Source organism: Phyllobates terribilis, unplaced genomic scaffold (assembly GCF_046119375.1).
Source record: "Phyllobates terribilis strain yellow unplaced genomic scaffold, ASM4611937v1 Scaffold_11__3_contigs__length_659146591, whole genome shotgun sequence".
In the NCBI taxonomy this organism is placed as follows: Eukaryota; Metazoa; Chordata; class Amphibia; order Anura; family Dendrobatidae; genus Phyllobates; species Phyllobates terribilis.
Window position 1 is genome coordinate 343,557,935 of NW_027362771.1, and position 26,416 is coordinate 343,584,350.

Consider the following 26,416-nt stretch of genomic DNA (forward strand, 5'->3'; position numbering starts at 1 on the left):
CCCCCATGTGCATCTCTCACCCCCCCATGTGCATCTCTCATCCCCCCCATGTGCATCTCTCATCTCCCCCCCATGTGCATCTCTCATCTCCCCCCCCATGTGCATCTCTCATCCCCCCCCCATGTGCATCTCTCATCCCCCCCACTCCTAGTTAATTAATTGTATTTAAGAAAAATAAAACTTGTTATACTTACCCCCATGCGATCCCTGCAGAATCTTGGCGCTCGTCCACGTCGCTGCCACCAGGCTCTCCTGACGTTCGGCCATGTGACGGTGCCACATACATAGCCAACAGCTTTTGTTTTGGCCAAAAGATTTTTAAAGCCGCCACCACGATAAGGTAGACTCTTCTGGCCGGGCCCTACTCTAACCTATTAAAATTTTCTTAAAATATCCAATACTCTTTTTAGAAATATTTTTATTTAGTTTTCTTTAAGGGAATGTGTCATATAAATTTTTTTTTAAAATGACCAATAATACCACATACAGGGAATACCGCCACACCATGACCAGACCACATATTACCACAACATAGTGACCGAATAATACCACACAGAAGGGAGAAAAACTGCGACACCATGACCAGACCACATATTACCACCACATTACTAATATTACCACCACATTACTAATATTACCATAAGTGTCATTATACACGGGAGCTCTATACATGGTATGTATAATGTAAGTGTCCAGGTAATCTAGTGATCACCAGTGACATTATACACAGGAGCTCTGTACATAGTGTCAGTGTACAGGTAATACAGTGATCACCAGTGACATTATACACAGGAGCTCTGTATATAGTGTACAGGTAATACAGGGATCACCAGTGACATTATACACAGGAGCTCTGTATATATTGTCAGTGTACAGGTAATACAGTGATCACCAGTGACATTATACACAGGAGCTCTGTATATATTGTCAGTGTACAGGTAATACAGTGATCACCAGTGACATTATACACAGGAGCTCTGTATATAGTGTACAGGTAATACAGTGATCACCAGTGACATTATACACAGGAGCCCGGTACATAGTATATAGTGTAAGTGTACATGTAATGCACTGACTCACTGGTGACGTCTCTAGGTGAAGTCCTTCAGCTACGCTTTTCTCCTTCATCCAGCACAGACCGCCATCACGTCTTCCAGCCAGGACTCGTCTCTGCATAAAATAACACAGTTATCTAGAGCACATTCCCCAACTTCTACATTACGCAGCTGAATACAGACGTGCATCCACCATCAATATATGGTTAGTTATTATGCAACCTACCATTCCAAATATAAATTGTAATCCACCACGGTGCCCCCATTAACTGTAAATAGGCACTTAATATATAATTTAATTAGAACCTCTACTCTATACTTCCTGCTCCCCGCATTCATTATTTACATGCACCCCCTGCCCCAATTCATTATATCATGTCCGTGCTCTCCCCACCCCATCGTCATTTATCATTTACTCTCCCCCACCCCACATTCATTATGTGCAGCTCATTATCCCCCTACTCCTAATTCCCCCATGTGCAGCTCATTTTCTCCCAATTCCCCCATGAGCAGCTCTCACCACCCCCCATGTGCCCCTCTCTCATCCCCCTCCCCCACATGTGCAGCTCTCACCACCCCCCATGTGCACATCTCTCATCCCCCTCCCCCACATGTGCCCCTCTCTCATCCCCCTCCCCCCCATGTGCCCCTCTCTCATCCCCCCCATGGGCATCTCTCATCCCCCTCCCCCACATGTGCACCTCTCTCATCCCCCCATGTGCATCTCTTATCCCCCTCCCCCATGTGCATCTCTTATCCCCCTCCCCCATGTGCATCTCTTATCCCCCCCCCATGTGCATCTCTTATCTCCCCCCCATGTGCATCTCTTATCCCCCCCATGTGCATCTCTTATCCCCCCCCACATGTGCACCTCTCTCATCCCCCCCACCCCATGTGCATCTTTTATCATCCCCCTCCCCCCACATGTGCACCTCTCTCATCCCCCCCACCCCATGTGCATCTTTTATCATCTCCCCCCACCCCATGTGCATCTCTTATCTCTCACACACACACACACACACACCCCTCCCATTTCCCCCACTCCTAGTAAATTGTATTCTGAAAAAAACAAAACTTGTTATACTTACCCCCATGCGATCTCTGCAGAATCCTGGCGCTCGTCCAAATCGTTGACACTAGGTTCTCCTGACTTCCGGCCATGTGACGGCGCCGTCACATGACCGGAAATCAGGGGAATCATGAAGGCGCTGCCGCAGGAGCGCAGCGCAGCGCTGAGATGTCCCGGACCCGGCGCTTGGCATGGGGCCGGGGGCCCCATGAGGAGAGAGACTCACAAGAGGGGGCCCCCAACGGGGCTCCAAGGGGGCCCCTACCGGCTGGGCCCCACACTGGAGTCAGGGCAGACATGCCCTGATGGCGGCCCTGCTGGAGGGGCCCCCTCTCCCTCGGGGCCCCCGTTCAATGAACCGGCTGCACGGGCGGTAGTTCCGCCCCTGATCTTGTGTTCTCCTTTAGGGTACTTGTTCTTATACTTATCTACATATATTTTCCATAGGTACATGAACAGTAGTGTAGGCTCTATGTATGATCTTAAATTACATTTATTTCCCTTCTTGGATTTAGTGGTGTTTTTCTTAAACAGTTGGACACCTTTATAAGTTTACTAGGGATGAGCTTAGCATTATATAAAATTCATTTTCAGACATATCTGCAACATACTTTTAAAGTGTCATACTTTGCATGATAAATATCTCTAAAAATACAGACATTTTAGTGATTACATGTAAGCTCTAGGTCAAAACTATCCTGTGATATTTTATTAAAAAATAAAAAAACTGATCCCTCAACTTTCCTCCTGCTATTGTTACCTACTGCTTTAACTTCCTTGGTCAAAACTCAGTTTGACAAACATGTTTATCAGCCATGTTACAGCTACAGGTTTTTACTTATTCATGAAATAAACACACCTTTGAGACCAGTAAGGTACAATTGGTCTCAATCATGGATAATGAGGATCTGTTACCCAAAAACTGCAATCTGCTTGGCTTTTCCTAATATATTTGTAGCACCTGAAGAATTAAATATAAGACACATTTTTTATTTTAAACATTGACAAATCTATCCTAATGCTGCAGATAGCACATTCTCTCACAAATTTCTTGGGCTGTTTAATTTTTGATACATGTAAGATAAGATACTTGCAACTACTTGTGGAACATTCCACGCACTAAATAAAAATTGTAAAAGTTATGTATGGAGATTATAAATTACACACTATCTATAGAATAGGGAATAATTATAGATTGCTTGGATCTGACCGCTGGGAGCCCCACTTTTCCTCAGAATGGGGTGAAGAGCATGCACATTTCTGTTCCATTCATTGTGTGGAGATAGCCAAGCGCTGGACTCAGCTGTCTCCAGCACTCCCATTAATAATGAATGTAGCGCGGGTGCACATGCTCAACCTCAGCTTCATTCAGACTATTATCAGAATCACTGGGGGGATCCCAGCAGTCAGATCCCAGCGATCATGATAGTTACTCCTTATCCTATGATTATAGGGTATCTTCTAATGTTGGTATCCCTAAATGTTAATTTTACCTGCATTCAAATTATATGTATAGTTGTACATCTGCTGAGTACCTCTAAAAATAAGCATACTGACCTGAGTAAGGCATGATGGGTATATATTTTGTTTTACAGCATGAAGATTGATATAGTAATCCAAAGACTGCAATGTATATAATGAAAGAAGCTTAAAAGCTTCAACTTTTTATTGATATTTCTCCAACCACTTTACCATATAAATGTCTTACCGGCTATCTAATGGATATCTCAGTCTGCCTTCCCGTTATGGTCTTGGTGATAGCTATCATCACCAAGTGGATGGAGGTAGGAGGTCTCCACACTGGACCTCTAAAGACTTAGGGAATAATAGACATGGACTGGAATCGCTAAGGCTTTATGGTCTATCTGAGCTGGAGAGGAACATTGAGGTACAGCTTTTATATATTCACATATTCCAATTCATATACTTTTAATGTAAATATTTTATTCATATGCATTATATTTATTTATATGCATTACTATATAATAATAATAAATATTGTCAAACCACAATACGTTATGTATAATGATGCAATTGCTTTATACGGTTGGCTATAAAGGTTAAAGAGTTATTTTTATTACATAATGTTAGTGGCATAGTCCATCCTCTAGGACCCCTTCTGATCTGGAGAACAACATTTTTTCTTTCCACATTGTCATTCCTCGTCAATTTTTTTTTTGCTCCAACAAATTGGCCGCGGCGCATGCGCAGTAGCATCTATCAACAAGCGATAGCTGCTACTCAGCATGCGTGGGCGCCACCTCCATTTTTCTAGTTGAAATTTTTTTTCCCTAACCCCACATAGTATGTACATTATGGAAAATAGGAGACAGGTCCCTGAAGGATCAGTGACCTGTCATAAGAGCATACAGATGAATATGTAAGCAGAGCACCAGATAAAGCCCACCCCACAGGCCGCCCCGAAGCACTAGAATCTCATTAACTGAAAACTGAAAATAAGGATTTAAAAAGAACCACAGGATGGATTTAATAAACCCAGGTATCATTTTTATCAATGTAACAGTGCCCAACTGACAGTGTATATAGTTTACTTAGCACAATCCTGCTGACAGGTTCGCTTTAATGTCCGCATATTGATCCATTGAATTATATAATCATATAACAATATTGTTTTCCTTTTAGTAGGCCTACTTGTTGTAAGGCCATAGACACATTTAACATGGAAAAAATGATTATTACATATGCTATTGATTGCCTTTAGTTAATAAAAGTCATCGGGGTAGATAAAGGTCTTACAGACACTGAAAAAGCAAAATAGTAGAAAATATTTAATGAAAACTATTTAGAAAGTTATTCAACTTTGCATTTACGAATCAAATGGGTAATTTCACAAAACTCTGTGCAAAGGTATGTATACATTTTGAAGTACAATCCTTCATTTGCCATTATGTCCCCATACAGGCTGCTGGTCACTTGGAATCAGATAACTGGATGGGGCGCAGCAGAGATTACACCCGACGTCCTCCCAGTCCACGGCAAACAGACAGACCTAGATCCGTGAGTCCTCTGCGAGGGATCCATACACTAGAGTGCTATAGGTACAGAATGATGTGAACTCTCAATGCCCTGCTAAACAAAGAAAAGGTTTATAAATAGGAAGATTATACAAGTGCAGATTGCAAAAGCTGTTAGTTAATCTCCTTATTTTCCTGTAGTTTATGTCTGAAAGGTGAAGAGTGATGGCCTAGCCAAGTGTGGAGGTATTAGTGACAGCCATTTGTAAGGACTCCAACCAACTCAGGTTCAGAAGTAAAATATTTTATTATAATGTTTATGTATGGGCATAGAGTTAGACACCTCATGCCACAAATAGTGAGACAGCACTATACTTAAATTAAGATATTGGTCTTGTAAAGGGAATGTCAGGATAAATAGACGGCTGTGCTATTTTTGCACAGAAACCCCAACACAAAGTTGAACTTTAATTTGATCATAAAGAAAAATCATTCAGGAAAAATATGGGTTAAGTGTCTTCAGAGGGAGTGCACTGTGAAACGGGGTGTCCCTTTTCAAGAAACTTTAGACCATATGCTCAATTACTTGTAAAAAAAAAAAACCCTTAGCTTTACTCAACCTTCCAGAGTCCAGCTCTGTGTCTTCGCCATTGCCCTGGTCTCTGTTATTTGGTTACAGAAGTGAGTTCACGTTGACTGCGATACAGCCAGTTACTGAGCTCAGCGGCTTTTGTTGATATAGACGGTAAAACCTGATGAGCTCAGTGATTGGCTGCAGTGTTGTCAATGTGACGTTACCACTGCAGCCAAACAAGCAGTGGTAGAGACACGGCACTGGATCTGGGAAGGTAAGTCAAGCTCAGTTTGTGTTTTTTTACAAGAAAATGTGCATATGGCCAAATGTTTCTTGAATGAAGACAACCATTTAACTCTTTCTGCAATCAGCTCTGTGTTCTGATACATGAAGGCTGCATTAACCAAATGGTCCAACATTTTTCATGAAACCATATTGAAAAAAATGCTTTACAGCCAACAATACATATATTTAAATTAAAACAAATATCCCCAAAGGTATCCATATGCTTTAAGAACTAGTTTATTTTGCCATGTTGTCAGGAATTTTGGAAAGTAATGGCTGATGTTTGCATGCATCATCTATTGTGACTTCAAAAGTACTTGCTGTTTCCGCCCAGGTCACAGAACAAGGCAGACATCAACCACAGCATTTTTGGCAATTTTTCAATATATTAAGTTGGTAAACAACAATCTTTTCAGATCAACTATTAATGTCATTCGTTATGCTGCCATCTAGTTTATGCCCAGCTTTAGTTTCTAGTATAAGATCAACCTTGAGTCGTCTTAGAAAAATAACAGCATTAGATGACCGCTAGTGTTGAGAGAGTAGGTTTCATTAACTCTTTCGGCGAGCACCCGAGCGTGCTCGCCGAGTATTTTGGCGTGCTCTGCATTTCTTTTACTGTCACCACGGCTGCAAGTGTCACACGGCTGTTAGACAGCTGTGATACATACAGGGATTGCCTGTCAAATAGGCCTGTCAAACAGTTTCTCCAGAGGGGAGAAACATAAAACTGTTCTAGATTTTTTTTTACACTGTTGTGCCCTCAGTTTCATTCTGTCTCTCTTTCATGTGGATCTATATTTGAATACCCATAGAAGAACATGGGGCCTTTAATTTACCTCTATGTGTCTCCGATGTCATATAGAGTTGTTGTTCAATTTTATTTGAATCTAAAAGAAAAAAAAACTATTGGATGTTCTTTCAGATACCATATGTATTGCACCCAACCGAGCATTGTATGGTAGTACAATGAGTTTTTACAGTCTGTAGTATGGCGCTGTATAGGACTTTATGTTCATGGTGCCTTATACAAAGTGGTTGCAGAAGCCATATTATCCATTAATGTTGCTGATTTCTATACTTTTGTATCTACAGGGTGGGCCATTTGTATGGATACACCTAAATTAAATGGGAATGGTTGGTAATATCAACTTCCTGTTTGTGGCACATTAGTATATGGGAGGGGGAAAACTTTTTCAGATGGGTGGTGACCATGGCGGCCATTTTGGATCCAACTTTATTTTTTTCAATGGGAAGAGGGTCATGTAACACATCGAACTTATTGAGAATATCATAAGAAAAACAATCAGAGGTATATGAGCCCAAGGCTATAGGGTCTAGGAGAGGGAAAAAGACAGAAAACACGGGCGCAGATCTGAGTGCAGATTATTAAGTTCAGCTATTTTTCAGAAGCTAATTTGCTCACCTTTGATGTAGCTTGTGGCATAGCGTATCGACCTCTTAGGTCTGACTGAGATGCCTTGACTCCTTGATGTGCAGCTATAGTCTGGATACAACGGATCTCTCAGCAAGGAGATCGTGGAATGAAGGTCAGGAGAAAATGAAAGGATTCATCCAGTCTATTCAGCGCTCCCAGGAGACAGGCACCAGGCAGAGGTATTAAAAGTTTTCAGAAATTTACTTAGATAAAAATCATCAAAAAAACGATACATAGAACAACGCATTTCGGCTATATATTTGTACAAAATAGCCTTCCTCAGGTAAGATATTGCTTTCAATATCTTACCTGAGGAAGGCTATTTTGTACAAATATATAGACGAAACGCGTTGTTCTATGTATCGTTTTTTTGATGATTTTTATCTAAGTAAATTTCTGAAAACTTTTAATACCTCTGCCTGGTGCCTGTCTCCTGCGAGCGTTGAATAGACTGGATGAATCCTTTCATTTTCTCCTGACCATAAGAAAAACAATGGTGTGCTTGGTTTTAACGTAACCTTATTCTTTCATGAGTTTTTTATACGTTTATGACCACTTATAAAATGTGTTCAAAGTGCTGCCCATTGTGTTGGATTGTCAATGCAACCCTCTTCTCCCACTCTTGACACCCTGATAGCAACACCGCAGAAGAAATGCTAGCACAAGCTTCCAGTATCCGTTGTTTCAGATGCTGCACATCTCGTATCTTGATGGTATGGTGTGGTATATGGGGTACAAAGATAGTGGGGCCATTCTTCATCAATGGAAATCTCAATGCCACTGGATATCTGAAATTGCTACATGATGATGTGTTGTCCTCTTTATGCACTGAAGATGGCACGTTCCCTGAGTTTTTCTAACAAGATGGTGCACCACCACATTATGGGTGTCAGGTCCGAGCATTCCTACATGAACAGTTTCCTGGAAAGTGACTGGTCGTCGTGGGCCAATTGAACGGCCACCAAGGTCTCCTGATCTGACCCCCTTAGACTTTTATCTTTGGGGTCATCTGAAGGCAATTGTCTATGCTGTGAAGATACGAGATGTGCAGCATCTGAAACAATGGATACTGGAAGCCTTTGCTAGCATTTCTTCTGCGGTGTTGCTATCAGGGTGTCAAGAGTGTGGGAAGAGGGTTGCATTGACAATCCAACACAATGGGCAGCACTTTGAACACATTTTATAAGTGGTCATAAACTTGTAAAAAACTCATGAAAGAATAAAGTTACGTTAAAACCGAGCACCCCATTGTTTTTCTTATGATATTCTCAATAGGTTTGATGTGTCACATGACCCTCTTCCCATTGAAAAAAATAAAGTTGGATCCAAAATGGCTGACTTCAAAATGGCCGCAATGGTCGCCACCCATCTGGAAAAGTTTTCCCCCTCCTATATACTAATGTGCCACAAACAGAAAGTTGATAACACCAACCATTCCCATTTAATTTAGGTGTATCCATATAAATGTCCCACCCTGTACTATAAATATCTCATGAAGAAATAAGTGTTTCATTTTATATTAATACATTTTTTATATATTTTAAGATAAATTTATTCTACAATTTTAAAGCGGCTAAAAAACATTTATCTTTTATCTATAATTCCAGTAAACTTCCAGTTAGCTCAGAGTATACTAGGAACCTGTCCAGTCCAACATTGTCAAGAAGTTCCTTATCCCGTGTTTCTAGCTGGTCACCTGAGGAGTGTGGCATGGAGCCACGATTGAGTCGCAAAGGCTGGAGCGGATCAGAAACTGACCTCAGAGCATCTCTGTCAGAAAGTGCCCAGAAGCGTTCAGATCTTGTTCAACTCCTAAGAGATGCTCAAGCAAAACTGGAGGAGCAATCAGGGAACCTCAGAAAACGAGACAAAGAATTAGAGATGAGCCGAGCCAAAACTGAGCTACTGGCAGTAAAGCAAAAAGTAAGATGCTTTGCATGTTTTCACAAGCAAATAGAAAAACTTTTTCAATCAGAAATTAATGGCTTTCATTGTACTTATCTAATCCTGGAATAATCATCTGAAATAAGATATGATGATTCAGCCACAGAAACAGTTAAAAGAAAAATTAAATGTAAAAAAAAATCAGAAGATCCAGTAAGTTATACAGTGGGGAAAAAAGTATTTAGTCAGCCACCAATTGTGCAAGTTCTCCCACTTAAAAAGATGAGAGAGACCTGTAATTGACATCATAGGTAGACCTCAACTATGAGAGACAAAATGAGAAAACAAATCCTGAATATCACATTGTCTGATTTGGAAATAATTTTTTTTCAAATTTTGGTGGAAAATAAGTATTTGGTCAATTACAAACCAGCAAGATTTCTGGCTCTCACAGACCTGTAACTTCTTTAAGAGGCTCCTCTGTCCTCCACTCATTACCTGTAGTACTGGCACCTGTTTGAACTTATCAGTATAAAAGACACCTGTCCGCAACCTCAAACAGTCACACTCCAAATTCCACTATGGTGAAGACCAAAGAGCTGTCGAAGGACACCAGAAACATCTCCCTCGATCTGGGGCTCAACACAAGATCTCACCCCGTGGGGTCAAAATGATCTCAAGAACGGTGAGCAAAAATCCCAGAACCACATGGGGGGACCTAGTGAATAACCTGCAGAGAGCTGGGACCAACGTTACACAGGCTACCATCAGTAACACACTACGCCGCCAGGGACTCAGATCCTGCAGTGCCAGACGTGTCCCCCTGCTTAAGCCATTACATGCCCGAGCCCGTCTAAAATTTGCTAGAGAGCATTTGGATGATCCAGAAGAGTTTTGGGAGAATGTCATATGGTCAGATGAAACCAAAGTAGAACTGTTTAGTAGAAACACAACTCGTCATGTTTGGAGGAGAAAGAATGCTGAGTTGCATCCAAAGAACACCATACCTACTGTGAAGCATGGGGGTGGCAACATCATGCTTTGGGGCTGTTTCTCTGCCAAGGGACCAGGACGACTGATTCGTGTACATGAAAGAATGAATGGGGCCATGTATCATGAGATTTTGAGTGCAAACCTCCTTCTATCAGCAAGGGCATTGAAGATGAAACGTGGCTGGGTCATTCAGCATGACAATGATCCCAAGCACACCGCCAGGGCTTAGCCAGTCTCCAGATCGAAACCCTATAGAAAACCTTTGGAGCGAGTTGAAAGTCCGTGTTGCCCAGCGACAGCCCCAAAACATCTGCTCTAGAGTTGTCTGCATGGAGGAATGGGCCAACATACCAGTAACAGTGTGTGCCAACCTTGTGAAGAATTACAGAAAACGTTTGACTTCTGTCATTGCCAACAAAGGATATATAACAAAGTATTGAGATGAACTTTTGTAATTGACCAAATACTTATTTTCCCACAAAATTTGAAGAAAAATATTCTTTCCAAATCAGACAATGTGATTTTCAGGATTTGTTTTCTCATTGTGTATCTCATAGTTGAGGTCTACCTATGATGTCAATTACAGGCCTCTCTCATCTTTTTAAGTGGGAGAACTTGCACAATTGGTGGCTGACTAAATACTTTTTTTCCCCACTGTAACTCTCTTGTAAGCACATGAATGTGTAGTTGTTAATGTTTTTTAGCATTTGCAAAATGACTATGTGATCCAATTTTCATCTTTGTATTTGCCAGAATGTATGTATCTTTATTATAAACTTCCTCACCGAGAATAATGCACAAATTCTTCCAATTAACATTTATTTCTAACACTTATAGTCTTTTCATTTTACTTTTATGTAATGAATGTTGAATATCAATTGATATGAAAATGTTCAGATATAACTGTGGCAGTTTCATCCCATTCAATGTAATATTTAGAGCTCATGTATATGACTATATTATGGCTCTGGTTTGTATGGAGCCATGAAGGAGCTTCCATAGAGGTAGACGGTGCCTCTATTGTACCTCTGTATGCATCAGATTTTACACTCTTTAACATTGAAATTGCAACACCAAGAAAGCAAAGTCATGGAGGTATGAAAATCACAGGATGAATAGGCATTGTAATGATATGCAAATGATAAAAAATGGAAACAATATTTTCAAAACATTTCGATTTTTTCCGTATCAACTTTGGGCACCACGCACAGAAATACATCCACTTACACACCTTGGCACGTTACCAATTAAGTTATTAATGGTTGTTTGAGGAATAGTCTCAAGATGCTTTGCTGTTGGCATGACACCAGACTCATGGTAGTGCTCACCTTTTATTCTCTTGACAATCAGTCTTCGAGATATCTCAAAGAATCTGAAGGGGGCTTCATAAGAGAAAATAGGCAATGATAGCTGGAGATTGGTCTGGAGACCACTTGGGCAACACCATGAAGAGTTCTTCACTAGGGAATGTTAAAGTGTCCCCGGAGTCGTTTTTCAATACAACACCAGGCTGCATGTTGCTCGTTTTGAGCAACCTGTATGACCCTAAATGTCATAGGGAGCTGCCAGCAGCGGATCTTGATGATTTCCGTGCCTAAGTGTATTCAGCGTGGCAGAAGATTTCTCAGACAACAATTAATAACCTCATTGATAACACACCAAGGCGGTTAAGTGCATGTATTTTTGTGTGCAGCTCTCATGCTCAAGATGTTTTTTTACATACTTCTATAGTTTGAAAAAAGACACAGATCCATCAAGTTGAACCTTTTTCCACCAGTTATACATTGTCTATCATTAGATTATTCATAACCCATAATGCCTATTGTTGTGAGAAAAGCATCCTGCATTTTGTTAAATGCTGTTATAGTATCTGCCATACTACCTCTTGTGGTAGGGCATTCTACAATCGGACTGCTCTAACTTTAAAGAACCCTTTTGCTATTTAAATGTCAGAATCGTTTTCTTCCACATGTAATGAATGTCTCCTGGTCCTTGGTAAGGTCCTTGGAAGGTATAAGTCATGTACCAGTCCTATGTATTGACCACGCATGTATTTATACATATAAATGAGATTCGCCTCTATATGTTTTGAACATTTTGTTTCCATTTTTACATCATGTGCATATCATTAACATGTTTAGCGCTCCTGTGATTACCATAATTCTATAACTTTTCATTTTTTGGTGTTTCAATTTCATTGTTGAGCAATTGTTGAACAATTTCAATTGTTCATTGTATATGAAGTTTTCTTCTGTTAGATTCTGAATCATGCAGGCTTCATTCTGTAAGTATGGAGGCAAAGAGAGGTTGTCCTTTTCTGTACATTAGCCCTGAATTTATTATTCTTCCTATTTGTATTCATAGCTTATTTCTAAGAAACGCTTGTGATTATGAATGCAGCCTTTTGTTAAACCTTTACATGTGCTAAGTAGTTTATTGTTTGTATACCTGACTTATGGTATGAGGAAAAAGCAGCATAATAATGCCTATAGTGTGTCATACTAGGAGAAGGTGATTATAGCATTGTTAATGCTTTCATGTATTTTCATTTATCCTTTAGCAACTAGAGTCCTCAATATCGGAGTTAGAGAAAGAAAAAGGCTGGCTGGAAGTGTCTCGTTTCGAGGACAAGAAACAGAGGGGAGAACTACAAGACAGGCAAGTTTTTTTTTATTTAACAGACAACATACAGAATTCTGGAAAATGAGCGGATTGCTTTTTTCCCAAAGTGTGGAGAATTGCAGACTACGTTGTTTTATTATCAAACTTACGGTTTGTTTAATTAAGCTTTATAGTTTTTTAATTAAAGAAAGACCAAACAAAGACAAACACTCAACAAAAAATAAAAGCATATTAATATCCGTACTTGAAAAACTTGAATTGTTCCTTTAATAGTTGTAGCGATTTCACTCTTTGGTAGTCGCCAGGTCCACACGCTCATGAAGCTTCTTAGTGCAAACAGGAAAGTTTATTAGACTTCATAAACTTTCAGCATAAAGTAAACAAACTGCCTTTCCTTCTTCATAAACGCAAATCAAAAACAAACAGAAAATAAACAGTCCTTATGATACCACAGGCTCGCCCGTTTAGATAAGTGTCCAACTCTGGCAGTTTCTGGCAGAGACAAAATAATAACAGAGGTCTTTTTACCTCCACTCACAGCCACTACTGAGGCAACCCAGCTGCCTTTTAAATGAGCTGCCCAGTCTAGATTGGAGATATGCGAGCTACCAGTCCCACCTAGCTCTTCTAGTTGCTCCTAAAACCCAAACCCAGAAATCCAAGCCCATTAAAAACGTCTCAACACTATCTGTGCTGGAGCCTGCTCTCCAAGTTTCACAACACTAAGGCTATGTGCCCACGATGCAGAAATGCTGCAGATTTTTTCCACATCTCCCTGGCGGGAAAAACGCATGCGGATTTTACATGCGTTTTTTCTGCCAGGTAGAAGCGTTTGTCAAGCGTTTTTGCATGCATTTCTGCATGCAGGTTATCAAGCGCTTTTCCAAGCGATTTTAGCATCACTTGGAAAAGTGCTTGACTGCTTGACAACTTGGTCACACTATAAAAATCCATGCAACCAGCATAGATTTATATAGTGTGACCAAGTTAATAGTTAAAAAAAGAATAAAAATGGTAAAAAATAAAGATTATACTTACCTTCCGATGGCCCCCGGTGTTTTCTCCGCTACATCCGGTCTGTTGTATGGCTCGCGGTGGTGTGAAAGGACCTTTCATGACATCATTTAGTCATTTGACAGGTCACACGACCACCGACGTCAAGCGATCGTGTGAACTGTCATATGACTAAATGTCGTCACCGCAGGTCCTTTTAGACCATCGCGAGCCGTACAACAGACCGGACATAGCGGAGAAAACACCGGGGGCCATCGGAAGGTAAGTATAATCTTTATTTTTTATTTTAAATTCTTTTTTTAACAGGTTCTATGGTACCCGAGTCTGGAGGAGAGTCTCCTCTTCTCCAGACCCGGGTACCATCCGCACATTGAATCGCTTAATATCTGTATGTGCACATGTGCTCATGCGGATATTATGCAATTCAATGCAAGTCAATGGCGGCAATTACGCTGCATGTTCGAAAAATTAATGGACATGCTGCGTATTTTTCTGCAGCGGAAATTTTCGCAGCATGTGTACATCACATGCGGATTATCATTGGGGACCATTGGGCACGTACTACCAAGCGTTTTTTAAGCGTTTTCGCTGCGGAAATTCTGCGGCAAAAACGCTTGAAAAACGCATAGTGGGCACACAGCCTAAGGCTAACCACCTAGGTGACACCTCTGTGATATCTCTCATCGAGGACCTGTCCAGCTGCATCCTTACACAGTGTTAACAATATGACGTAAACAAGCAGAAAAGCATATAAAATACTCAAGTAGCTTTGTTAACAAAACAACCACTTATTCAGTGTAATGTGTTAGGAGGCCTGAGCAGCATCAAAAAATTGTTGATCTTAATACAAAGGTAGGAATAAAGGAATGACAAAGTGAAAAAATCAGTTATCTTAAACAGGACAAAGGAAAAGAAAAGCTAGAAAAAGTGGGTAGGAGCGTCATTTTACAACATCAAGGACATATTCACACATTCAGTATTTGGTCAGTATTTTACATCAGTATTTGTAAGCCAAAACCAGGAGAGGAACAATCAGAGGAAAAGTATAATAGAAACACCTCACCACTTCTGTATTTATCACCCACTCCTGGTTTTTGTTACAAATACTGCAAATACTGTTGTAAAATATTGACCAAATACTGAATGTGTGAACGTGGCCTACGGGTGATGCTCAGGTGGATACTGTCAGCAAGCACTTATGTGTCTGCAAGAAAGGAGTACATTTTGACTGATTATTTCTTGTATATCCTCCACATGCTAATATTACAGACCTGTGCAGTGTATGGTTGTTGATATGTGGTATTTAAAGCACCACTTTTTTTTCTATTGAAGAGCTGCAGTAGTGCCACTAATCTAAGTTCCCTGCCCTTTGTCTTATACTTACCACTCGCTGTCTTCTTCTGTTATTGGCGCCATTCTGGTCTGTTTCCAGCAGTTTTGTGACCTGTGATCGCTCAAGTGTTTGCTGGAGCAATCCGGAAGTCACTACTCAATGTAAGTCTATGAGACAGCAGAATGATGCTCTCATAGACTTACACTGAGAGCTTGTGACCATTACCTCTGACTTCTGGTCAGTCAGAAGTTGGTGTCACAAAAAGGCAGTGTGGGACTGGAGTCGTGCCGGGAAGAGCTGAAGACGGCGGGTGATTTAGGGATGTTCATATTGACAACTTAACTCAATTTCAAGGTAAAGTAATAGGAAGAAAAAGGGGCATCAGATCACCTCTGTTGGGGCTATGTGGAAAGCCACCTGCAGCTGCTTTTCTTTAGGTATTATTTTGTTAATAGGTCATAGGAATTGTTTACAGCAGGGGTGCACAACCTTTTTTTGTCCAAGGGCCACACTCTCATATTGAAGAAATCCTAAGGTTCACAAAAAAAACGTAAGGGGTATTACCTTATGCGACATTTATTGCATATCGAAAATATATACCATAAATCTCTGCAGATTGTACTCACAGGACTCTTACCTCCACCAATCAGAACTCTAATGGTACTTTGATACAGAGTATTTTACCACGGCTTTAGGGCAGACCTGCACAACTTGGCAGATGGGGGTCAAACTTAAAATAGGCTAAACTTCTTTGGTCCTCGGGTTTTTAGAGGCTCTCGTTGTAAGTTGGAGCTGAAACTGAGCAGAAACTCTCCAAGCCCTTCTCAAAACTCCAATTTAAGTTTTTGAAGAGGATTTGTAGAGTTTTTGCTCCAAAAACTCACTGTCCACATCTTCAGTGCCCCCCACGGTGCCACCTCTCAATAATGCTGACAACTTTCCAGAATGTCCCAGTCACGCTTCTACCGCTCCATACTGTCTTTTTCATGCTGCCATTACTCCATATTGTCCCCCTCACTCTCCCACCTCTCCATACTGTCTCCCCATATTCCATCCTCTCTGTACTGTCCCCCTATATCCCCACCTCTCCATACTGTTCCCCTATGCGCCCAACTTTTCATACTATTCCCTCATGCTGCCGTTTCTCTTCATACTGTTCCCTGATGACAAAATGACAGCGAATACACAAGGCAAAGAAAGAAAAGTGACTTAAAAAATTCCTCAAATGATGAATCGGTGCCTGTAAAATTTTTAATTACGTCAAACACAGGGTACCCTCATATAAGATTATGAACTTTTGATAGGTAAAGTTTTTTCTTTTTTTCAAAAATTACATTTAATTTGCAAGCTAGGTGAGGTATATATATTTCTGAGCTACTGCACCTTGTTTGCTATGAAGGTAAGAAGTGTAGTCGTCCCTACCAACGCTATAATGCCAGTGGAGATATGTGTGAAAGTAATATATTCTACACTTTTACATTGCAGATATTAACCATAAATATATTACTGTGACTGTCTTCTTTACAGGATTATAAATCTGGAGATGGAAGTGATGCTGGCAAAATCTAATTTAGAAAATTTCAACTACACAAATGAATTAATGAACCAGAAAATATCTATGGTAAAATCCCTTAGTGTATCTGTTTGTCTGATGTTATGTAATTTGGTATTTTATCCTCCTCATATATGATACAATAAAAGAGCCCTTGTTCTGTGTTTGTGATGGGAAAGAATTAAGCTTATGTTGATAAAAGCTACGGGCTGAAATATTACAGAATATTGCCCACATTGCTGCCATATTGTGATTTCCAAACTGTAAGGCATTTGTCCTCTGGTCACTCTCTTGTCATGCTTATAGTGACACGTCCACCATATTAGGATTAAGATATATGACAAGTATATCAATTACTTAGATAAGTTAATGATCGGTATTTGTAATATTTAAAGGGTAATGATGAGGTGAGTCGGGAATTAAAGACTGCCAGAGAAAATCTTGTATACTTTCGGAATCGTGTGAAAATCCTTGAGGCTGAAAAGAACCAAGCTGTTGAGGAGCTCAGAAAATTACAAGAGGTAACCAGGGGACATCAAGACCAAGATTTTGAAGAGGATCTGTTGCCAGATTTTAAAATACAAAATGTATATATTATTTTTTCTGCAGGAGTGCCCCTTTCCATGTCTTCCCGGCTTCCTGCTTTCCAAGAGGTGGTGTGCTCCTTAAAGGGGTTTTCCCACGAACAAAAGTTCATTTTAATCAATAGATCTTATAATAGATCTATCATATAATATAATAGATATAATAATAATTTCCACATTTGGATGTAATCTTATACATGTGCCCCTGCTGTGTACTGTGTAATGTCTGTGTCTGACTGTGTACAGAACACGGTCTGATCATACCACATCTCCTGGACAGGGGAGGAAGCAAAAGATTATACAGACATTACAGAATGGGATCACAGCTGATTCTTTCTTGGAAGTGGAACATTGTTTAAAAACAGGCAGGGAAACGTTTTACCTCACAAAAAGAATCAGCTGTAATCCCATGCTGTCCTGTCTGTATACTCTTTTGCTTCCCCCCTGCCCAGGAGATGTGGTATGATCAGACCATGTTCCTGTACGGTCAGACACAGCCATTACACAGTACACAACAGGGGCACATTTATAAGATTATCTCAGCACAGGGACATTTATTTAAACACATCCAATTGTAGAGGTTATTATTATTCCAAGATCTATTGATTAAAGTGAACTTTTGTTCATAGTAAAACCCTTTGGTCTTAAGGATGGAGATGATTTTTACTAAGTGGTAATTTGCAAAGCTATTTGTTTTTACAAGCAGTTTGCAATTTTACCATTTCAAAATTTGAGACAACCCCTTTAAATAGATCTCATAGATCTAACTTTGAAAATCCAATGGCTAAACAACCCTTTTGAATGTTTCATATTATAAAGAGCATTTTATCTATATAGCTGGACTTATGAAAGGCACTTTTTTTTCATTAATGTTATTGAGATTTCAAAACATAGATGCAAAAGTAAAAATACTTCAATATAGCATATTGGAAGGCATACGTTATATTGGTTAAGTATCAAATAGAATTTCGCAGTTAGAGTATCGTAAATCAAGGATGGGATCATTTAATATTTTCAGAGTAAGTACACTAGTCTCATCAGGTCCGTATGATCTGTTTATTAGTGCATTCGGTTTATATGGTACCAGATCCTTCTTAAGAATAGCTGTAAAGATAAGAAAAAACAGCTGCACTCTGAAATGCTATAATATGCAAACATTGAATATATGAAATTGGAACTGCATTACTGCTATAGAAAATATGTTAAAATGAATAAAATAGCTGTAGACATGTTATTATGTCTAGCAGAGGGGACCTGGACCACTTCAGGTGGACCCTTTTACAGTCAACTGTCATAAATACTTCATTATTTGTAGTGTGATTACAACATTTGTCTTTTTTTAGCTATTTTCCGACTAAAAAGGCAGCACTTGTTAAAAAAAAACATTTAAAACACTGTAAACATTTCAGACATAACATTGACAGTTCACTTTTTACAGGGAAGTCATCTGGCTTTTAGCCAAACAAATGAAGCAAACCAGAGAGCAACAGATACACTCCGAACTCATCAAAACCTTCAGGATGAGCTTGCTGACCTCCAGCTAAACTTCAACAACATGAATCTGGTATGGGCGTAGAAACAGGACGGGCTGTTCCAAACATGCCATAGCTTAGATTTTAAATTCTTAAAGGTGTTGCTTCCAACAGGAGAAAGAACTTCTGTCCTCCAAAGTATTAAGATTGGACGAGAAAGTTTCAGATCTGACACTAAGACTGAAAGTTGCTCAATCCGACAGAGAGCGATTTCTGAAGGTACATGTAACAGGACGATTAAGAAGATGACACATTTAGATTGTATATTAGTATTTACTTAAGCTGATATCAATTACTAGGAAAAGCTTGAGCTGCATCGACAATCACAGGAGCTGTCTCTAGAGCTGGAAAGGGCCCGGAGAGGACGGGAAGGGTTTAACGACCAGGTCAGTGACCTCCATATTGAACTAGTTGGGGCCAAAGCACAAGCAAATCGACAGGATCAAGAGAAGGTGCAAATGAAAGAAGAATTGGTGGTGCTGAAGCAAGTAAGGATTGAAAAAGTCTTATGAAAATGTATGATATGAAGTAAAGTGACATAAAATCTATAGAAGTCAATCACTTTCATCTATCCATAGAAAATGACACATTACTGTGAACTCTCACTGTCTTGTCTATCAAACAAGTTGAAAGTTGTATATATATACATTTAGGGGCGGGCATAACATTGATGCAACCTGTGCAGCCACCCAAGAGGTTGGGGGGCCCACTTTCACCTCCAAAGCAGGTGGAATTGTGCATTGTGATGAGCTATTGGACTGTAAAGGGCCCATATACCATTGTTCTGCAGGGGACATTCTTCAGCCACTGTATACACATACAGTATGATCCACATGCAGTTATGTGAATATTAGAGACCAGCTCTGTATTCTTGATGATGGTCCCATTTTTTTCAGCAAATGAAATATATTCTGCAAACTCAATCACGCTACATTTAAAGGGAATCTGTCACCAGTTTTTTGCTATTCTAGCTGAGAGCCGTATAATGTGGGATCAGAGACCCTGATTCCAGCGATATATCACTTACAGGGCTGCTTGCTGTCATTTTGATAAAATCCTTGTTTTATCTGCTGCAGATCTAGCAGTCCTCTAAATGCTGAGCCCTGTATAACCCCGACCACATCACTGATTGGCAGCTTTCTGCCTACACACAGTGTACACAGAAAGCTGCCAATCAGTGGTGCGGGCTCATGAATGTGGAGAACTACATGGCTGCAGGTTTACTAGTCCTTTAATGATAATCTTGCTGATAAAACAGGGATTTTATCAATACTACACTAAGCAGCTCAGTAAGTGACACGTCACTGGAATCAGGGTCTCTGTCTGTACATTATGCTGCTCTCAGCTAGATGGCAAAAATGTTGTGACAGATTCCCTGTACTCTTTCTAATCTGTGTAAATGATACACAGTACACAATAAAAACTTTCTAATTCACAGCCTATGACCTTTAATTTACAATAGAATCCACATTTTATTTTGGATGTACATATATGACAAAGGTATTGTCCAGCTATTGTGTTTAATAAGTGATGTATGATAACATTGCGGTTGTTTTTCAACCAGGTGAATGAGAAGTTAACAGCAGAGTTGGGTCAAATACAGCAAAGTCTTCAGAATGCATTAGAAGAGCTTCACCATACTCAAGCAGAGCACAAGATCTCCAGCAACCTTGCATCTGCCCTTGAGGTTGAGCGCAAGCAACTCTTAGAGGAGAAGCAAACACTGATGGCTGTCATGGAGAATGATGATGATAGCTTATGTGTTCAAGAGCTCAGGTAACTGGATGCAGAATCAATCAAAGCATGTTAAAAGCAGGTATATGGCCCCAAACCCATGAACTAAGCATCTATCCATAGAAAATGACACATTACTGTGAACTCTCACTGTCTTGCCGGCATTCACAGGAGTATCATAATGATAGGCATGGGGGTCTTCTGCAGAGCCCCGGGGTGTCATGAGGATCCATTAACGCCCCGATGGGGCATGTTAAATACCGCTATCAGTTATTGACACAGATTTGCACAAGTTATTTATCTCAGTTTTTTGGAGTAAGTGACAAGTCCTGTTTAAGGAAGTATTTTCAACTTTAAAGCAGTATTTCTAGGCAAGAATACAATGTCACATGTAGTTATAGTTCGCTTTGAGTATCTCCCTCTGTGCACACAGATTTTTTGTGCATATGTCAAAAGGATGCAAGATAATCATAAATGAAAATTGTTAAAAGGGCTTATTTCACAATTATCTCCCTGAGTAAACAGGCTGCCGATCACCCGATGAACGAGTAAAAAATGCTCTCTCATCGGGTAAATTGATCTTTTATGCAGCATAAAAGACCATGGCTCTCGGCGGTGCATCGTCCTAAGTAAGCAGGACTTGCACTGCCTATGTGCATTGAGCAATTTAGTTTAGATCCCTCAGTGGACATCGTTTACTTTGTTCTGCCCATGTAAACGTTTACTGATAGATGGTCATATCGTGCCTCCAGTTGGTCTGTGTGAACAGATCCTTCACTAGGAAATAAGACAATAGAGTAAGCCTATATTTGGATCTTTAGATGTAAACAGAAGTACATTTAATAGCAGGGTTGTATGTCCTGGAAGGAATAATGAAACCTAGAAGAATGACATGCAACTCATAAATAGCGAAATCAATTTCATAAATGTATTAGTATGTATAATAAGTAATATATACCCATTATGTTTTGTTGATTACTACTGCATTTGTCTTTCAATACCTCTTGATGTGTTACTGATTTATATGTGTCTCTTGGTATGCACATGACATCTGGGTGGATTTTGATAATACTTACTTATACTCCCTTCCCCTTTTTATTATTACTTATTCCCCTATATGTATTTATTTATTCATTATTTATCAATGAGAACATATCACTTCATCTTACATTAGTCCATTTTTATATCATTACACATCAGGATGATTCTTATTTTACTGAAATGCGGTTCAGTTTCCATGTTCGCCGGCACCAGTCACTTTAGACCTGAACACTTTTCAGCTGTCCAGTACATAGGAGTATCTGTTACATTCTTCTATGTAGAGAGGAAAGAATGCATCCAGCTTCAGGTAACTTGTAAAATCCAAAACCTTTATTGAATAAATTAAAAATATGGATGGACAAGTAGCATATAGTCACAACCCCATGGGTTTGACTGGAGCAGACGCGTTTCGAACCTAATGGTTCTTAATCATTGCTAGCCTCCAGAGGTCATGCTTATATAACACATCCTGTCATGACATCTGACATAGAACTGCCAATGAGATCCTAGATAAAAAAAGTGCAATGAGGAAAACCCATACATATGTTAAAAACAGTGTACATAATAAGAGCAACCAAGAGAACCCATAATACAAGATAATGCAATAGTGACAGATATTGAAATACACAAAGACAAGAACCTAAGGACTAAAACGAAGTATAACGGTAAGTAAGATCATGTTTAACGTTCATGCCATTGGGGGTAAGTGTTTGAAGGAGATAGATCCACCAGGATTCACTGTTCAGTAATTTTCTATGATGGTCCCCTCCCCTATGTGGTCTGCGTACCTTCTCTATGCAAGTGGCATTACAACTATATGTGTCCCCATTGTGATGAAGTGAGAAGTGTTTGGACGTCGCTGAGCATTTAAAAATGAATTTATTAGCGGCATCAGATAAATGCCTCCTGACTCTTATTTTTAGGGCTTCTTTGGTGCATCCCACATACTGTAACCTACATAATGTACAAGTAACTAAATAAATGATGAAGATAGAATTACAGTTAATAAAATCCTTAATAAAATAAGATTTGTTAGTGACCACGGAAACAAATTGATTAGCATTTTAAACATGATTACAACATGTACAAATTTTATGGCCACATTTGTAAAAGACAATAGTATGAAGCTTTGTTCTTGATTCTGCCGGAATATGGTCCAAACACAAACTGGGAGACAAGATGTTCCCTATAGTGGGTGCCCTGGTGGCTGTGAACCGTATCGGTTCGGAAGCAATGGATTTGCGTTTACTATCCTGTTCTAACATGGGGAGGTGTCCATTAATGCACCACCCTGCAATCATATCTGGAAAAACGCATGATCCCACGTGGTCTTCGACTGAAGAAAGTAGCCACAACTATTTACTTTGATATGTTCTTGCATAAATGGCAAGATGTATTAACGGAATGCTCCCTAGACCTGATGAATTTAATTATTGAGCAGGAATTGAGCATCCTGACTGATATTAAAGCTGACATTAGTGCAATAAAATCGACATTATCGGAACACTCTACATTACCACAATATAAAATTCTTAACAAAGCGATGAGAAAATATGTCAACTAGAAGAAAAAATAATTGAAAATAAAAAAGGAAATTTGAGAGAGATCGGGAAGACTACGTTAAAAATGAAGTCTACACATGGACACGTAATAGACATTGCAAATACCCCGCCAAACCGATCCTCAAATGAAATGGGCACTTCAGACACACCCAGCATAAAAAGCAAGGGGCTTCCAAAAAAGTAAGCTTTATGGATACGGATTTCTCAGCAGATGGCTCTGATTTAAGCACATCGGGTGATTATTCTGATTCCTCATTTGATTATCCATTGCCTAGTGCTACTAGGCGCAACACCATATATAACAAAAGAAATTTTCCCTCACAGTCAAAAAATGGAAAAAACGCAGACGGGCCGGTAGGAAACATAAGAGGCCCCAGCACCTATCTGAACAGAAAGATGAATTAATCACACTCTCTTTGGTGAATCTGTCTAGCTATATTATTAGTGAGACTGAATTAAACCTCTTATCCAAAGGACTCTCATTTGCGAGGGCGCTTACCTTAAGATGCCATTTTACGGATGCAAATGATTCAGCTATTTCTATGGGAAATATTGATACCACCGCATACCCACAGGATGCTCCCATTTCTACCCCTAAGATTAACTCCTTTACAGAACAGTGTGCATTACTACAGCTACAGTACCTAGCTAATGAATTATCCGTGGGAGATACTAATTTAAACTCAACTTACCGGGTTATAAATCCATACTTTTACCCTCTACAGTCACGCCCCCGGTCTTGGATGATTTTCAAGAATTAGTGGAGTCGGACTTGCATTCCTTGAAACATAGAATTGATCATGGGAGTTCTTCGTCTAACTTAACCAATAAAGAGAGACTTGCTATGGACAATCTTAAAGCGAATAAAGATTTAGTTGTCTGCCAGGCGGATATAGGGGAGGCAGTGATACTGCTTAATGCAGGTTTGTATAAAAAATTTAATCTGGCCCTTTTAGCGGATACTGAAGTTTATAAGGAATTGAAATACGATCCCATGCATAGTTTTGCAGATAAATGAAATAAGTTATTGGAAGAGGGAGTCTCCATGGGAGAGATAAGTGTACAATTATCACAAGATCTTGTAGTCACACATCCGATCACCCCAATATTCCATTCTGTCCCTAAAGTGCACAAACAAGTATTCCCCCCAACTATGCGCCACATAGTTGCAGGTATAGGTAGCTTAGGAGAAAGGTTGAGTTCCTGGCTAGATCTATATCTTCAACCCTTAGTTAAGAGGATTCACAGTTACTTAAGGGACACTAAGCATGTTATCTCTTCCTTAGATCTCACCAAATGGCCTAACCACTGCACTTGGCTTTCATGTCATGTAGTGGGGTCATACCCTAGTATCCCACATGAATCAACTTTAAGGGCTTTAACATATTTCCTGCAGCATTTAGTGACTATGCTTCCCCTGTTAAAGAGTTTATTGTCATGGTTGTCGCATAATTTTTTCATTTAACAGTATTTTTTATTTACAGATTTGTGGAGCACCTATGGGATCTAGTTTCCCGCCATCTATTGCTAACATTTATATGGTGGTTTGGGAGGAATCTTTCATTTTTTTTGGCTCCCTTGGACTTCCTCCCTCACATCAGGTAGTATGGTAATTATATTGATGACCTCCTCCTGATATGAAGGGGGGGACAAAGAGGCAGCCGAAATTTTTTTATGTCATCTTAATAATAATGACATGAACCTTAAATTTACGTCTTGTCACCAGAACCAAAAAAATTACTTTTTGGACATTTCCCTAAAATTTACTTCTGAAGGGGTCCACATTATACCCTACAGAAAAAGTACAGCCACAAACTCTACCCTACTGGCTACTTCATGTCATGTTAAAAATACCACTAAGAATATTCCCTTGGGTGAACTAGTTCATATCAAACACAATACCACTTCTTCCTCTGGTTTTTTCAGGGGAAGCTAGTAAGGTACAGGAAAGGCTCAGGAGGCGTAACTACCCGAATTGGGCTATTAATAGGGCCAGGGTTAGAGTTGATTCCATGGACAGATCGGACATTATAGGAGATAAAATCAAACCACATTGTGCTAACCAGCCCATTACGTTCACATCACGGTTCAGTCCCCAATTTGAGGAGATTGAGAGAATTATTAATAGACACCTCCCCATATTAGAACAGGATAGTAAACGCAAATCCATTGTTTCCTAACCGATGCGGTTCACAGCCACCAGGGCACCCACTATAGGGAACATCTTGTCTCCCAGTTTGTATTTGGACCATATTCCGGCACAATCAAGAACAAAGCTTCATACCATTGGCTTTTACAAAAGTGGCCATAAAATTTGTACATGTTGTAATCATGTTAAAAATACTAATCAATTTGGTTCAATGGTCACTAACAAATCTTATTTTATTAAGGATTTTATTACCTGTAATTCTACCTTCATCATTTATTTACTTACTTTTACATTATGTAGGTTACAGTATGTTGGATGCACCAAAGAAGCCCTAAAAATAAGAGTCAGGAGGCATTTATCTGATGCCTCTAATAAATTCATTTTTAAATGCTCAGTGACGTCCAAACACTTCTCACTTCATCACAATGGGGACACATATAATTGTAATGCCACTGGCATAGAGAAGGTACGCAGACCACATAGGGGAGGAGACCACCACAGAAAATGACTGAACCGTGAATCCTGGTGGATCTATCTCCTTCAAAGTACCCCCAATGGCATGAACGTTAAACATGATCTTACTTACCATTATACTTAGTTTTAGTCCTTAGGTCCTTGTCTTTGTGTATTGCAATATTGGTCACTATTGCATTTTCTTGTATTGTGGGTTCTCTTGGTTGCACTTATTATGTACACTGTTTAACATATGTATAGCTTTTCCTAATTGGACTTTTTTTTAGGATCTCATTGGCAGTTGTATGTCAGATGTCATGAGAACCACTAGGTTCAAAATGAGTCTGCTCCGGTCAGACCTCCCATGGGATTGTGACTATATGCTACTTGTCCATCCATATTTTTAAGGTTTTGGATTTTACAAGTTACCTGAACCTGGATGCACTCCTTCCTCTCTAATCAGTCTCCCGGCGGCTCAGCTGGCTCTCCGCGGTCCAGGAACTCCGAGGGTGAGCTGACTTTTAATCTATTGTGCTTTCAGTTTTCTATGTAATCATGTGGTTTATA

The 26,416-nt window shown here is 39.7% G+C and overlaps 1 protein-coding gene across 1 annotated transcript in view; it reads left to right on the forward strand.

Moving 5' to 3' along the window:
• LOC141166283 (uncharacterized) overlaps positions 1-26,416 on the forward strand; it is an 81,312-nt gene that overhangs the window by 2,381 nt on the left and 52,515 nt on the right. The window contains exons 2-11 of the mRNA XM_073652824.1: positions 3,720-4,012; positions 5,047-5,183; positions 9,004-9,319; positions 12,834-12,931; positions 16,770-16,863; positions 17,190-17,315; positions 18,817-18,942; positions 19,025-19,129; positions 19,210-19,398; positions 20,475-20,686. Coding sequence (XP_073508925.1) covers positions 3,824-4,012; positions 5,047-5,183; positions 9,004-9,319; positions 12,834-12,931; positions 16,770-16,863; positions 17,190-17,315; positions 18,817-18,942; positions 19,025-19,129; positions 19,210-19,398; positions 20,475-20,686 — 1,592 coding nt within the window. The 5' untranslated portion in view covers positions 3,720-3,823. The remainder of the gene's footprint in view (positions 1-3,719; positions 4,013-5,046; positions 5,184-9,003; positions 9,320-12,833; positions 12,932-16,769; positions 16,864-17,189; positions 17,316-18,816; positions 18,943-19,024; positions 19,130-19,209; positions 19,399-20,474; positions 20,687-26,416) is intronic.